Source organism: Vidua chalybeata, chromosome 4 (genome assembly GCF_026979565.1).
Source record: "Vidua chalybeata isolate OUT-0048 chromosome 4, bVidCha1 merged haplotype, whole genome shotgun sequence".
Lineage (NCBI taxonomy): Eukaryota > Metazoa > Chordata > Aves > Passeriformes > Viduidae > Vidua > Vidua chalybeata.
Genome location: NC_071533.1, coordinates 70978924 through 70992388, shown reverse-complemented (window position 1 = coordinate 70992388; position 13465 = coordinate 70978924). Strand labels below are relative to the sequence as shown.

At 56.0% G+C, this 13465-nt stretch overlaps 1 protein-coding gene across 7 annotated transcripts in view; it reads right to left on the bottom strand.

Moving 5' to 3' along the window:
- Window positions 1-13465, bottom strand: part of DCTN1 (dynactin subunit 1) — a 56957-nt gene that overhangs the window by 34477 nt on the left and 9015 nt on the right. For 6 of the 7 annotated variants that reach the window (XM_053941445.1, XM_053941446.1, XM_053941447.1 and 3 more), the window contains exons 2-3: window positions 5205-5450; window positions 2582-2660 (exon numbers count right to left, since the gene is read on the bottom strand). In XM_053941445.1, the coding sequence (XP_053797420.1) occupies window positions 2582-2660; window positions 5205-5432 (307 nt within the window). In that variant the 5' untranslated portion in view covers window positions 5433-5450. Of the gene's footprint in view, window positions 1-2581; window positions 2661-5204; window positions 5451-10220; window positions 10408-13465 lie in introns of those variants that run through there. The other variant, XM_053941452.1, reaches the window with a different exon arrangement.

The following is a 13465-nucleotide window of genomic DNA, read 5'->3' as shown; positions in this document are numbered from 1 at the left end:
CGGGGAATTCCTTATGGGAGCTGCTGGCTGAGGAAGGCAAACACTTGGATACACCTCGGAATTGGGGCGGTTCCACTGCTCTCCTTGGGCTGAATCCCTGGATTTCATGGATTCCTGAGCTACTGGCACAGGCTGCTCAGGGACTGGCAGAGTCCCCATCGCTGGGGAGGGTTGAAATCCATGTGTGTGTGGCATTTGGGGACACAGAATCCCTGTGGAATGGCTTGGGTGAGAAGGGACCTTAAATCCCATCAACTCCACCCCTGCCACGGGCAGGGACACCTCCCACTATCCCAGGTGGCTCCAAGCCCTGTCCAACCTGGCCTTGGAGAGCTCCAAGGATCCAGGGGCAGCCACAGCTTGCCTGGGCACCCTGTGCCAGGGCCTGTCCACCCTCACAGGGAGGAATTCCTTCCCAATATCCCACCCAAATCTCCCCTTTTCCATTGGAAATGTCCTGTCCCTCCCTGGCAGGCGTGTCTGGATTCCCACCCTCACCCAGGTGTCACCAGCAGCTCCCCCTGCGTGTCCCCTCCTGCGCTGGCTCCGTGGCAGGGCCATCCCTGCACCCTCCACTGCAGTGCTGCTGCAGCAGCTGCTGTTTCCATGGAAACCCTTGGCAGGCAGCCACATGCCAGCCCTGCATCCCTGACAGCATCATCCCACACCCCACCTGCAGCCCAGGCTCCTCCTGCTCCGGGATGGGAGGGCTGGGAATTCCCGGTGTCCATCTGTCCCAACCCAACATGCCGGGAAGGGGCTGGAGCTCCAGGAGCAGCTGAGGGGGCTGGGAAAGGGGCTCAGCCTGGAGAAAAGGGGGATCAGGGGGAAACTTCTGGCTCTCCAAAACTCCTTGAATTCCTGGAGCCAGGTGGGAGTTGGGATCCGGTCCCAGGGAACAGGGACAGGAGGAGAGGGAACAGCCTCAGGCTGTGCCAGGTTGGATATTGGGAAAATTCCTCTTGGAAAGGGCTGTGCAGCCCTGCAGGGGTGGAGTCCCCATCCCTGGGGGGATTTACCAGCCCTGTGCATGTGGCACTTGGGGACACGGCCAGTGGTGGCCTGGGCAGTGCTGGGGAATTCGGGGGTGTCCGAGGGCTTTTCCAGCCTAAATGATTCCACAATTCTACTGCAGCACCCAAAGCAGAGAGCAAGGAAGGGTCCATTCCATTTTTCCCAACTAATTTTACCTCCTACTTCTTAGGAGAGAAGAAATCCCACCCACAACGCCCAGCCCACCCTGATCCGTTAATCCCACAAACGCTTCCCACACGGAGCTCCCGGCTTGGCACATGGAGCCCAGGGAGCAGCCAAGGCAGGAAGCTGGCAGAGCCCCTTCCGGCAGCTCCCGGGATCCCGCAGCGCCTGGGGAAAGCATTCCCAACAAAGCAGAGCTCAGAGGGAGGGAGGGAAGCCTGGCTGGGCCCACAGCCAGGGACAGCGCGGCCGGCGGATGTGGGAAATGGAAGGGATCCCTGCCCCCGGGGGGAACAGGGCACAGCAAGGGGCTGGAGACAGGGATATTGTAATTCCACAGGGATGTTGTAATTCCACAGGGATGTTGTAATTCCACAGGCTCAGAGTGGTTCAGTGGGTCTGTGTGCCCACTGGGAAATAGTCAGTGATTTCCCCCTTCCTTACAGGAAGGATTTCCCACCTTTCCAGGAAGGATTCCCAACCCCTCCAAGGGAGATTTCCAATCTCTCCAGGAAGGATTCCCCACTCCTCCAAGGGGGATTTCCAATCTTTCCAGGAAGGATTCCCAACCCCTCCAAGAGAGATTTCCAATCTCTCCAGGAAGGATTCCCACTCCTCCAAGGGAGATTTCCAATCTCTCCAGGAAGGATTCCCAACCCCTCCAAGAGAGATTTCCAAACTCCAGGAAGGATTCCCACTCTTCCAAGGGAAATTTCCTGTCTCTCCAGGAAGGATTTCCCATCTCACCTGGGAAGGACTTCCCACCTCTGCAGGAGGGATTTCCAATCTCTCCAGGAAGGATTCCCACTCCTCCAAGAGGGATTTCCAAACTCCAGGAAGAATTTCCCATCTCACTTGGGAAGGACTTCCCACCTCTGCAGGAGGGATTTCCAATCTCTCCAGGAAGAATTCCTACTCCTCCAAGGGAGATTTCCAAACTCTCCAGGAAGGATGTCCCATCTCTCCAGGAAGGATTCCCACTCCTCCAAAAGAAATTTCCCATTTCTTCAGGAAGGATTCCTAACCCCTCCAAGAGAGATTTCCAAACTCCAGGAAGGATTTCCCATCTCACCTAGGAAGGACTTCCCACCTCTGCAGGAGAGATTTCCCTTCTCTCCAGGAAGGATTTCCCATCTCACCTGGGAAGGACTTCCCACCTTTGCAGGAGGGATTCCCCATCTCTCCAGGAAGGATTTCCACTCTTCCAAGAGAGATTTCCCATTCCTCCAGGAAGGATTCCCACTCCTCCAAGGGAGATTTCCCATTTCTTCAGGGATTTCCCACTCCTCCAGGAGGGATTCCCCATCCCCTTCAGGAATAATTTCCCATCCTCTCCACTAAGGATTCCCACGTGTCTGGGAAGGATTTCCCAGCTGGGCCATACCTCTCTTAGGGACCTTCATGGCAGCAGATTCCGGCGTTTCTGGGGATGTTGTGTCCGCTCCATCCTCAAACACCTGGATCTGGAAAAAACACAACGACCATCCTTGCCCAAAATTCCCAAACAGGGAGACCAGGGAACAGATCCCTCTGGGAGTGGGTTCAGCACAGCAGATCCCATGGTTTTGGCACAGATTTTTAATTTCATCATTCTGGCTTTGCCATCAACAAAACAGCCACACACTCCTTATTTTCATTGGGAACATGGAATATTCACACAGGCAACGAGGAAAGACAAAGCTCTGGATTTGACAGCCCGGAACATCCGTTCCAGATTCAGGGATTTTTCTTTTGAACTATTTTTAGATGCATTTTTTTGCTGGATAAGCATGGAAAATGAGGTTGGGAGGGATTAGATCCCTGAGAGAGAACCTCAGATCAGCACCTCCCAAATTGTTCCTGCAGGAATTTGCCTGATCCATCACCACCTCCCACCTGTGAGCTCAGCTTAAAAATCAAAATAACCTGGGAAGCTGTCAGACAGGAATTCCATTTCGGGAAGGTTCCCAACGCCAGCAATGATGAAATTTGAATTAAAAGCCACAAAGAGACCAAGGAAAAGATGATGCCAAGGAAATCACGACACCTACAGCCATGCAGGGTGGGAATTCTGAGTGGTCTGGGGGTTTCCCAGCAGGTACAGCCTAGGAGGGAATTCCAGAGCTGCTGGAGAGGCTGGGGACAGGGACACAGCGGGGCTGGATCTGGAGTGACACTGGGAACTGCCACCACAGACTGGGCACATCGTGTCCATCGAGCTCATCTGCCAAAGGCAGCTCCAGGTGATGCCAAAATCAGGGATTTCCACACACCAGAAAAGGAACAGCCATGCTTGGAATTGCCAGGGAATCAGGGAATCATGGAATGGCTTGGGTGGGAAAGGACCATAAATCCCACCGGTGCCACCCCTGCCGTGGACAGGGACCCCTCCCACTGTCCCAGGTTGCTCCAAGTGCTGTCCCTGTCCCTTGGACACTGCCAGGGATGGGGGATGCATCCAGCCCCACCCAAAGCCTTGTCCCAGCACCCTCTGCCCCTCCCTGCCCTGCCGAGGGGTGCCAGGGGTGGGGTCCCCCCTCTGTGCCCTGGGGGACACCGGGGACCCTCCCTGTGCCCCAGGGTGGCTCAGGATCAGCTCTGGACCTGCTGGGGCAGCCCTGCCTCCACGGCTCTGCTCTGGGACTGAGGATTTGGGGGATTTGGGGGCTGTCTGTCCCTCCTGCTTCCCATCCCTGCTCCAGGTGTATCCCAATCCCTTCCCAGCTCTGGAATTTGGGGTGGGGGTTGAGTATCACTTGCTGCACACCTGGCCCTGAGGATGAGGTGACAAAAAAGGGGAATGGCTTCCCACTGGAAAAGGGGAGATTTGGGTGGGATTTTGGGAAGGAATTCCTCCCTGTGGGGGTGAGGAGGGGCTGGGATGGAATTCCCAGAGAAGCTGTGGCTGACCCTGGGTCCCTGGAAGTGTCCAAGGCCAGGTTGGATTGGAGCAGCCTGGGAAAGTGGAAGGTGTCCCTGACTGTCAGGGGATGGCACTGGGTGGGCCTTGGGGTCCCTCCTGGTCCTGCAGACCCAAACTTTTCCCTGTAAACCCCTCAAAGCCTCTCCCAGCTGGCAGGAGAGGCCGAGAGACACGGACAAAGGATGTGTCCAGTTTTAATGTGGGAACTGGGAGTGTGCTGGAATCTCATTTGGGAAATCTCCCTGGTGATGCCAGGAGAGCAGCAGAGCTCCATCCAGCAATTCCTACACACCAGCATGGTTTGGGTGGGATGAAAAGCTTCCTGGTGAGTTTGCCTCCAGCTCTGGTGGGTTCAGCTCTCTGTGTTTATCCCATTATTTAAAGGATGGGGATCATTTTCCCTTGAGATGAAGCAGTGAGTGGCTGGAGTCCTCCTAAAGGTGTTTTCCAACCTCAGTGATTCCTGCAATCTCTCCTGGATGAGCCACTGCTGCAGCCTCATGATCCAAAGGCCCTTCCAATGGATGGCACAGTGGATGTTGGGGTGGACCCCAGGACCCAAATGCCCTCATTTTGTGCTCAGCTTCCCTCTGTCACCCAATCCCAAGGTCCTGGCAATGAGAGGCCATGGGGTGGGACACAAAGCAGCCCCTTTGTGCCAGGGAGGGGACGGGAGCTGGCTGAGGCTCTGGTGTCCTTGGAAGGTGACCCAGGAATTCACCTGGAGGATGTTTGCTCTGGAGGGAGCAGCACACGAGCAGCAAATCTCAGCAGCCACACCCACACCGTGTGTTTTATCTCCTTCCAGGTAAACACAATTTAATTACAATTCCTTGGGTCTGCTTCCAGGTAAACGTCTGAGATCAATCCCAAACTCCACCTGCTGCAGGTGGTAAATACAGGGCAGCACCGGGCTGGGCAGCAGGATGGAACAACTGGGAATTCACCAGGCTGCTTTCACTCCAGAACCTCAAGAACTCTGCGGAGGGTGAGATTCCACCTGGCTTTGGAGCCTGCTGTTCCCTCCCCTTGTAGGAGACGGAGATTCCCCAAAATTCCCTGTATTTAACAATACAATCCCGAGGATCCTTGGGATCCCACCCACCTGGGACTGCCTCACGAAGATGCCGTGGTTCTCCTCGCAGGTGAAGTACTTCCTGCCCTGCACCGTGCCATCGTTCTTGCCCTTGGCCTCGTCCAGGATGACCCCGACCCATTTGCCGGTGGCGAACAGGGTGGCCCCCACGTAGGCCACGGTGCCGCGGTGGCCCTTGCCGATGACCTCCACGCGGGAGCCCACCTTGAGGGGCTTGCTGCCGCCGTCAGCGCTCATCCTGCCCGTGCTGGAGGCCTGGCAACGGGGGAAAGAGGGGCTCAGAAAAGGTGGGATGGACACAAGGGGTGGATATCGGGATGGTTCACCTCCCTCCGGCCCCGCTCGCCTCCTCCAGCTCTTTTGATTTTGGGGAATTCCTTCCGCTCCCCAACAGGAGCCACAAACCACGGCACAGCCACCTGTGATCACTCACAAAGCTGATTTATCCCCTTTTATAACATTTTTATAAGCCTTGGGAACAAAAAAAAACCACAAGAGCAGCACAGTTGGTCAGCCTTAACCAACTTGTGCTCCACCTTTTCCCATTTTATCAGCATTCCCATGGTTTTCCAGCCATGGAATTCTGTGCCCAGAAGCAGACAGAAGTTATTGTCCCATCCCTTCATGGTGGCCCCCCTGCTGTTCCTGGCATGCCTGGACTCCTGGTATCCCACCTTGGAATGTGGGTGGCAAAGTCCAGCAGCTTTCCAGGTGGGATTGTCATTATCCACCAGAGAGAGGAAACGGCCTCAGGTTGTGCCAGGGGAGGTTTAGATGGGAAAATTCCTCCAGCCCAGGGCAGTGGTGGAGTCCCCACCCCTGGAGGGCTTTGAAACCTCAACAATTCCATGATTCCATGTCATAAACATTACATCCATATTTCTATTTCAGCAGGCACCAGGACACTCCAAGTGTGACATCCCGGGATGCCCCTGGGTTCAGGTGGGGTTATCCAGGTCATCAATGCTCTTGGAGCAGCAATGAGGTGATGGATGTGAGCAGCTCCATGGGTACTGGAGACCCTCAGGATTATTGGAATCCCAGGGAAATTTGTTGGGATCCACCTCCAATGCTTCCTGCTCTGCAATCAGCCAGAGCAAAACAGATTAATCATGGAATTCTGGAATGGTTTGGGTGGGAAGGGACCTTAAATCCCAACAATTCCACCCCTGCCGTGTGCAGGGACAGCTTCCACTGTCCCAGGCTGCTCCAAGCCCTGTCCAACCTGTCCTTGGGCACTTCCAGGGAACCAGGACAGCCACAGCTTCTCTGGGCACCCTGTGCCAGGGCCTGTCCACCCTCCCAGGGAGGAATTCCTTCCCAAAATCCCACCCAAATCTCCCCTTTTCCAGTGGGAAGCCACTCCCTGTGTCCTATCACTCCAAGCCCGTGTTTAAAGCCCCTCTCCAGATGTTCTGGAGATCCTCAAAACCCTGACACCTTTCAATCCCACTGCCTCTATCCCAGAGGGGACACAGATGTTCCCTGTCCTGCTCCATCTTCCCACTCATCCCAACCTCCCCAGTAATCCCCAAAACGGGACCAGTTTGGCATTTCCCCCACCCCATGTGTCACTGGTTCTGGTCATTGTGCAGAAATGTTTTTGGGTTTTGGTCGCTCTGGGCCTGGCTTCAGCCAAAGAATCTGCTCTTTATCCCAGGAAAACAGAGCCCCTTTCACCCAGAAGGGCGGGGAAAGCCCTGCAGACAAACCTCAGCCACAGGGGGTTTGGGACATTCAGGGAATTCTCAGCCTGTGGAAGAACCCCGGGGACTTTGGAAGCTCCTGGAATCCTAACAAACCACCCCCTTCCCTTGCACATCACCTCCCGAGGCTGGAATGCAGAGTGAACCCACTGAGTTTGGGGTTTTGTGACTAAAAGCAGGGATGGTGGTTTTCCCACGAGCCTGAATTCCAGGTTTCATCCAAACACAACTGGCAGAAATCAAAGGTCACAAAATAATCTTAATATATTAAGACCCAAAAGCCATCAAACAATGAAGAAACCCAAAACCTCAAAGGAAAAAATTGATGCTCCAGACTCAAATATCTCCCAAAGTTCTGGCAGCAACATCCTGTGAGCACCTGGAAAATCATGTCCCAGGTGTTAGGGAAAATGAGAGCAGAGCCCAGAGGAAAATCCCAAATCCCCAGGACATGGGAGGGTTCCTGGAGCAGGAGTTTTTATCCCTCCTGGCGTCCATTTGGCAGCTGCAGCCAGGTAAGAGCCCTTGGATGTGACACATTCCAAGCCCTGGGGTATCTCTGGCCATTCCCTGTGTCCTGTCCCTCTGTCCCTTGTCCCCAGTCCCTCTCCAGCTCTCCTGGAGCCCCTTCAGGCCCTGCAAAGGGCTCTGAGCTCCCCCTGGAGCCTCCTCTTCTCCAGGCTGGACATTCCCAGCTCTCCCAGCCTGTCCCTGATGGATATTTGCCAACCAGCACTGATTGCACAGAAACTTTTCCCAAGTCTTTCGCACTTGGGAAAAGAAGGAGAGCCCAGAATGAATCTCTCCCACCCCTTGCCACCCCTCAGGACCAAGCACTGGGTCTCTTCTGTTCCCAATGAATCAGAAATTGGTCTGTGAGACACCTGGAAGCTCCAATCCAATGGAGAAACCCCCGACTGGAATTCCCATGAAGATTCAAACCAAGATTAATCCAGCTTTTACAAGAGGAAAACCCAGCTGGAAGCAGGTGGGATGGACACACCTGTGGTCACACCTCCTGGCCGTGGTGACAATCCCTGAGGGACAAACATGGGGACAGTCATCACTGGGGACACCATGGCACAGCAGGTGGTGACAGAGCCCAGAATTCCCTCAGCTTCCCAGGCCAGCTCCTCGTGGATCCCCTCTGCCACGCCGACCTTGCCAGAGGAACGCGCTCGGGATCCCCCAGTCCTGGGAACGGGGGTTTGGACAGCAAAGGAACAGGATGGAGGAGCAGAACTGTGGGCAGGCACAAGGGCTGAGGCCACTCACAGTGACAGCCCTGTCACCCTCGGTCTGGAAGGAACAAGCTCCTAAATCCCAGGAAATGAGAATTCACAGTGAAGGCAGTGAGGAAGATCTGAGCAGGGCACAGGGCAGGTGGTGGGAATGGGACAAGCAGGAATGCTGAACCTCTGGAGCAGCCAGCAGCCCAGGAGGAGCCTGTCCCACATCCCACAGCTCCCATCCAGGGACACCAGGTGAGGGACAAGCATGTGGCTGTGCTGCCACCACCACCAGAGACTGCTCCCCACAGCTTCCTACCTGGCACCACTCCAAAATCCTGCATTTTCCCATTTTTCCCCCTTTTTGAAGCGTGATAGACACCCACAGACTGTCTGCTCTGCTCTGTGAAGGTCCTGGTGGCAAGGCACTGAAAATGGGATGAATTCCCAGTGATTTGGGTCACCCCTGTGCTCCGTGCAAAGCTGAGGGCTCCAGCGTTCCGCTCAGCCCTGGAATATTCAGCATTCCTCCAGGAGCGCCTCCCCCCCGCAGGTGAGGCTGATGGAGCCTCAAAGTGCCACTCAAAGCTCAGATCAAAAGTTTCGGGAGAATCCCGAGCAGCCAACTCTGCCAAGACCCAAATTCCAGGTGCTGCCCACAAAGCTGGAAGAGGGAAAAAGCTTGGGGAGAATTCCGGGTTTAAGCCTGGTGCTGCTGCCACGACAGCCCTGTGGGAAGGAGGGATCACCCTGGCATGGAGGGTGGCTGCCGTGGGTGACACCAGGATGTGGCACTGGGATGAAGTCATGGTGGCACTGGATTCCAGGCTGCCAAACTGGGAGGGTGTGGGTGTCTCTGGACACCAGGAGCAGAGTCCCCAAAACCCAGAAGGGACACGGCTGGGGTGGCCAGTGGCTCCAGCCCCAGGAAGGGCCAGCACAGCTGTGGTCTCTGCAGTGCCCATTCCAAAATCCATGTGAACCAAATAGGGATAAAATCTACTCACAGTGCTGTCCTGGGACCCCCCAGGACTCCCAGTCCTGCCCCATGTCCCTCCATCAGCCCTTGGAGCCAGTGTTTTGCTCCTTCCCTGAGCCCCCATCCCCTTGGAGCCCCCCAGGTTGTTGTGACAAAGCTGTCAGGACTCAGGTTGGAATCTCACCCCCTTCCTCCTGCTCCCCCATGGAAAACAGGGAGGTTTGGGGGGCAGGTGTGGGGCTCCAGCCCCCAAAAACCCATACACACAGACACACTGGGATCCTGCTGGGGTGGGCAAAAAAGGCTTTGGGCTGGGAAGTTTTCCCTCCACAGCCAAATCCCTCCGGCCACAGCCCAAATCCCACCAGCTCCAGGCCTGGTGGATCCCACAGCAGCCAGGACACGGGACCCACGGAGGGTCTGGGGGTCCCGTGGGGAGGGGGGGAGGCTCTGCCCTCCCCAGCTCCATCCTGGAGTCGTTGCCAAGTTGGCACAGCCAGGCCCAAACGCGCTGGCGGTGCCCAGCGGGGTCTGGGACACAATGTCACCGTGGCGGCCGCACAGGGACACAGCGACAGGGACAGAAACTCCCGGGAAAGGCCTGGCCCGGGGCCGGGGGGGCCGCTGGCACCGCACAGCCCAGGGGTAGCTGCAATACGGAAAAACCTGGAAGCGCTTGCCAGGCCCGCGGAAGGAAGCTCGGCATCGCTCGGTGCCGCCTGGAAAAGCGGCCCGGAGGGAGGGGAGCCCGCGGCAGGCAGCAAAACACGCCGGGATCTTTGTGCTCAGCAGCCCCGGCAAGGCTGTGCCGGAGCCCCGGCAAAGGGGCTGAGCCGGAGCGGAGGCTTAATTAATTAATCGCAGTAATGATGTGGGGTAATCACCTACACGGACAGGTAAGTCCGGCCAAAAGACCCGGCCCCGGCGCAAGCCGGAGCATCCACCTCCCCTCCCGGCATTATTGTCAGCGAGAGAGGTGCCACGTTCCAGGGATACGGGAGCACAATCGAGAATTCATTCCCCTACAAAACCCCGCTATTTTCGCTGCGACAGCGTCGCGATCTGTCGCGATAGGAGCCGGCAGAGCTGTTGAGTCAGCCCTCCCCCTTACCCGGCCGGACGCGTGCCTCCTGCCCTGGGCCATGCTGCCGCGCTCCAGAGATTCCCGATCTGCAGCCAGCAGCTCTCACGGCCGGCAGCATCCAGCGGCGCTTCCCAGCGTCCCGGCCGATCCCAGCATCCCCGCGGCCCCCCTCCCCCGAGGCTCTGCCGGCCGCTCCAAGAGGGAGGGAAGCCCTTTTCTGGGCGAGGATGCTCCGAGGGAGGGATACAGAGAATTCCAGCGCTGCCGATGGAGCCACTGTGCGCCAGTGCCGCTCCAGACTTGTCACGGCGCCGGCGGCTCGCTGGGTCCTAACGCTCCCCGCAGGAGGAGGCACCGGGCCACTCCAGGCCTCCTCCTGCTCGCCCTGTGGTGGCCACTGGGCAGGGACACCCCAAATTCCTCCCGCCGTGACCCCAGCCAAGGCTTGCCCCACTTGCTTTTGCCTTCGTGGAGAATTTTGAGGAAAAACAACGCCCTGGAGAGCGGGGCTCGTCCCAAATCCCCGGGAGCAGCACCCGTGGGCGGGTGGAGCCCAAAGGGTTAATGACGGGCAGCTGAAATGATCACTAATTGTCCTGCTCCTGGCTGTGACAGGTGACACATTGTGTCCCATTGTTCCCGGCTGAGCTGACAGATCCCAAATTCCCGCCCTCACCCCTCTTCTGGGCACTGCTCCCGGTGCTAATCGGGCTAACGAGGGAATGGATTTGGGAGCCACCAGGACTGGCCACTGCCCGACATCCCGACACATGGAAGCACCCCCAAACCACAGGATAACCCGAGCTGGAATCGACCCACAGGATCCAACTCAGGATGCAGGGATCAGGGATCCAACTCCCGCCCTGCCCAGGACAATCCCACCCTGTCCCTGAAACACTCCTGGAGCTCCGGCAGCCTTGGGAATGCTCCTCAGGGAAGGAGCTTTAACAATGCTCAGCTGGGATAAACAACACCAAACGCAGCTGGAAACTGGGAATTTCTCACTGGGACCACCAGGAGTGGTCACCTCAGGTATCTGCTGGTCACTGGAGCTCCAGCTGCTTCCCCTCTCCAGGCTGGCTTTAAAGGAAACTTCACACGCACAAAACCCACACAAAATTCTCCAAAAAGGTACAAAGAGGATGAGCTCCTTCCCCTCAGCCTCAGATTCTAAACCAGTTTAGAAGATTTAGAAAACCTGAATTATTTTATCCATAGAAGGAGAAACCTCCTCTGGGAAGCTCGCCTTGCTTCCCTGCCAGAATCTGGGAGCAAACATCACCTGTGTCACCTGTTTATAAACCCATGGAATGGTTTAGGTGGGAAGAGACCTTAAATCCCAATAATTCCACCCCCTGCCATGTGCAGGGACAGCTTTCACCATGCCAGGCTGCTCCAAGCCCTGTCCAACCTGGCACTTCCAGAAATCCAGGGGCAGCCACAGCTTCCCTGGGCACCCTGTGCCAGGGCCTCCCCACCCTCACAGGGAAGGATTTCTTCCTAATTCCTAAATTATAGAGGATTTGTGCTCTTCCTCTCCCCTGCAGGATCCTCCTCTGGGATCCTGGATGATCCCAGGAGCAGAACAAAAGCCATGGACACAAACACTTGGAAAGTGCTCAGCCCACAGAGCACCAGCAGGGGTTGTGTTGCAAGGAATGCCAAGAGGGAACTCAAATTCCAGAAAGCTTGAAGAGGGAAGTCAAATTCCAGAAAGCTTCCTCTAAGTGCAAGAAAAACTGGGAAACAGCCATGGAATTCCAGCAGGAATTCAGATGGGAGGAAGGGTGAGCTCTCAGCATATGGGAATTCCTCACTGCTCTTCCCCCAGAGCTCTGGGAATAGCAGGACAAACCCAAAACCAGGAAAAAAAGCAGACAGACTTTGCTCCCAGGTGGAGCAGAAGAGTAGTTGTTAATTTAAAAAGAAAATTAGGAATGTCACACAGCTCCTGCTCCTCCTCAGTAGGAGTTTTCCACGTTAAACTGAAGCACAAGGGGATTTTTTTTCCACACAAACACAATTTTATAGGATCCCAGGCTGCTCCAAGCCCCATCCAACCTGGAACCTTCCAGGGATCCAGGGGCAGCCACAGCTTCTCTAGGAAACCTGTGCTGAAAATCATGGAATTACAGAATAGAATCATGGAATCCTTTAAGCTGGAAAAGCCTTTTTGAGTCACTGATACCCCATTTCTCAACACAACAAAATCACAGGCACCACTCACCATCTCCTGCTTTATTTACTGCTTAGATTTGGGGTGAAAATGAGCCCCTGAGGGAAAGGATCCTGGAAAATCCTGAGCTGGGAAAGAGCCACAAGGATCCTGAGCTTAAACAAGAAGCTGAGGTGGGACAGGAGCTTTATGAGTGCCTGAGTTAAGGGGATATGGGAAAATTTGGTAATTAAAGCTCTGTGAGATGATCCAGAGCCCTCTGGGAACACCCCAACCTCCAACAGGGCTTGGCTGCTCCACCCTTGCCACAACCTGTGGATTTGGGGCTAAAACATCTCTGTAAAAAGAGGAAAAAATCCCAATTTTCCCCCAAACTCAGGCACTGCCATGCCAAGATGAAAAAATCCCCAGGATAAATAAACCTTTGTGGGGTTTTTCCAGGGAAACACACCCAAAATCTGATTAAACCTCTGAATTAAATTTCCTGGTGCACTGAGCAGGGATGGGATTGGCACAGGAGACCCTGGGCACAGGAAGCCACCTATACCACTCCCAGGGATTCCCAGTGCCACCCAGGCCACTCCCAGGGATTCCCAGTGCCACCGAGGCCACTCCCAATGATTCCCAGTGCCACTTATGCCACTCCCAGGGATTCCCAGTGCCACCTATGACAATCCCTGGGATTCCCAGTGCCACCCATATCACTCCCAGGGATTCCCAGTGCCACCTATGACAATCCCAGGGATTCCCAGTGCCACCCATGCCACTCCCAGGGACTCCCAGTGTCACCTCTGCCACTCCCAATGGTTCCCAGTGCCACCCAAGTCAGACCCAGGGATTCCCAGCGCCACCTATGACAATCCCAGGGATTCCCAGTGCCACCCAGGCCACTCCCAGGGATTCCCAGTGCCACCCACATCACTCCCAGGGATTCCCAGTGCCACCCACGCCACTCCCAGGGATTCCCAGTGCCACCCAGGCCACTCTCAGGGATTCCCAGTGCCACCCACGCCACTCTCAGGGATTCCCAGTGCCACCCACGCCACTCTCAGGGATTCCCAGTGCCACCCAGGCCACTCTCAGGGATTCCCAGTGC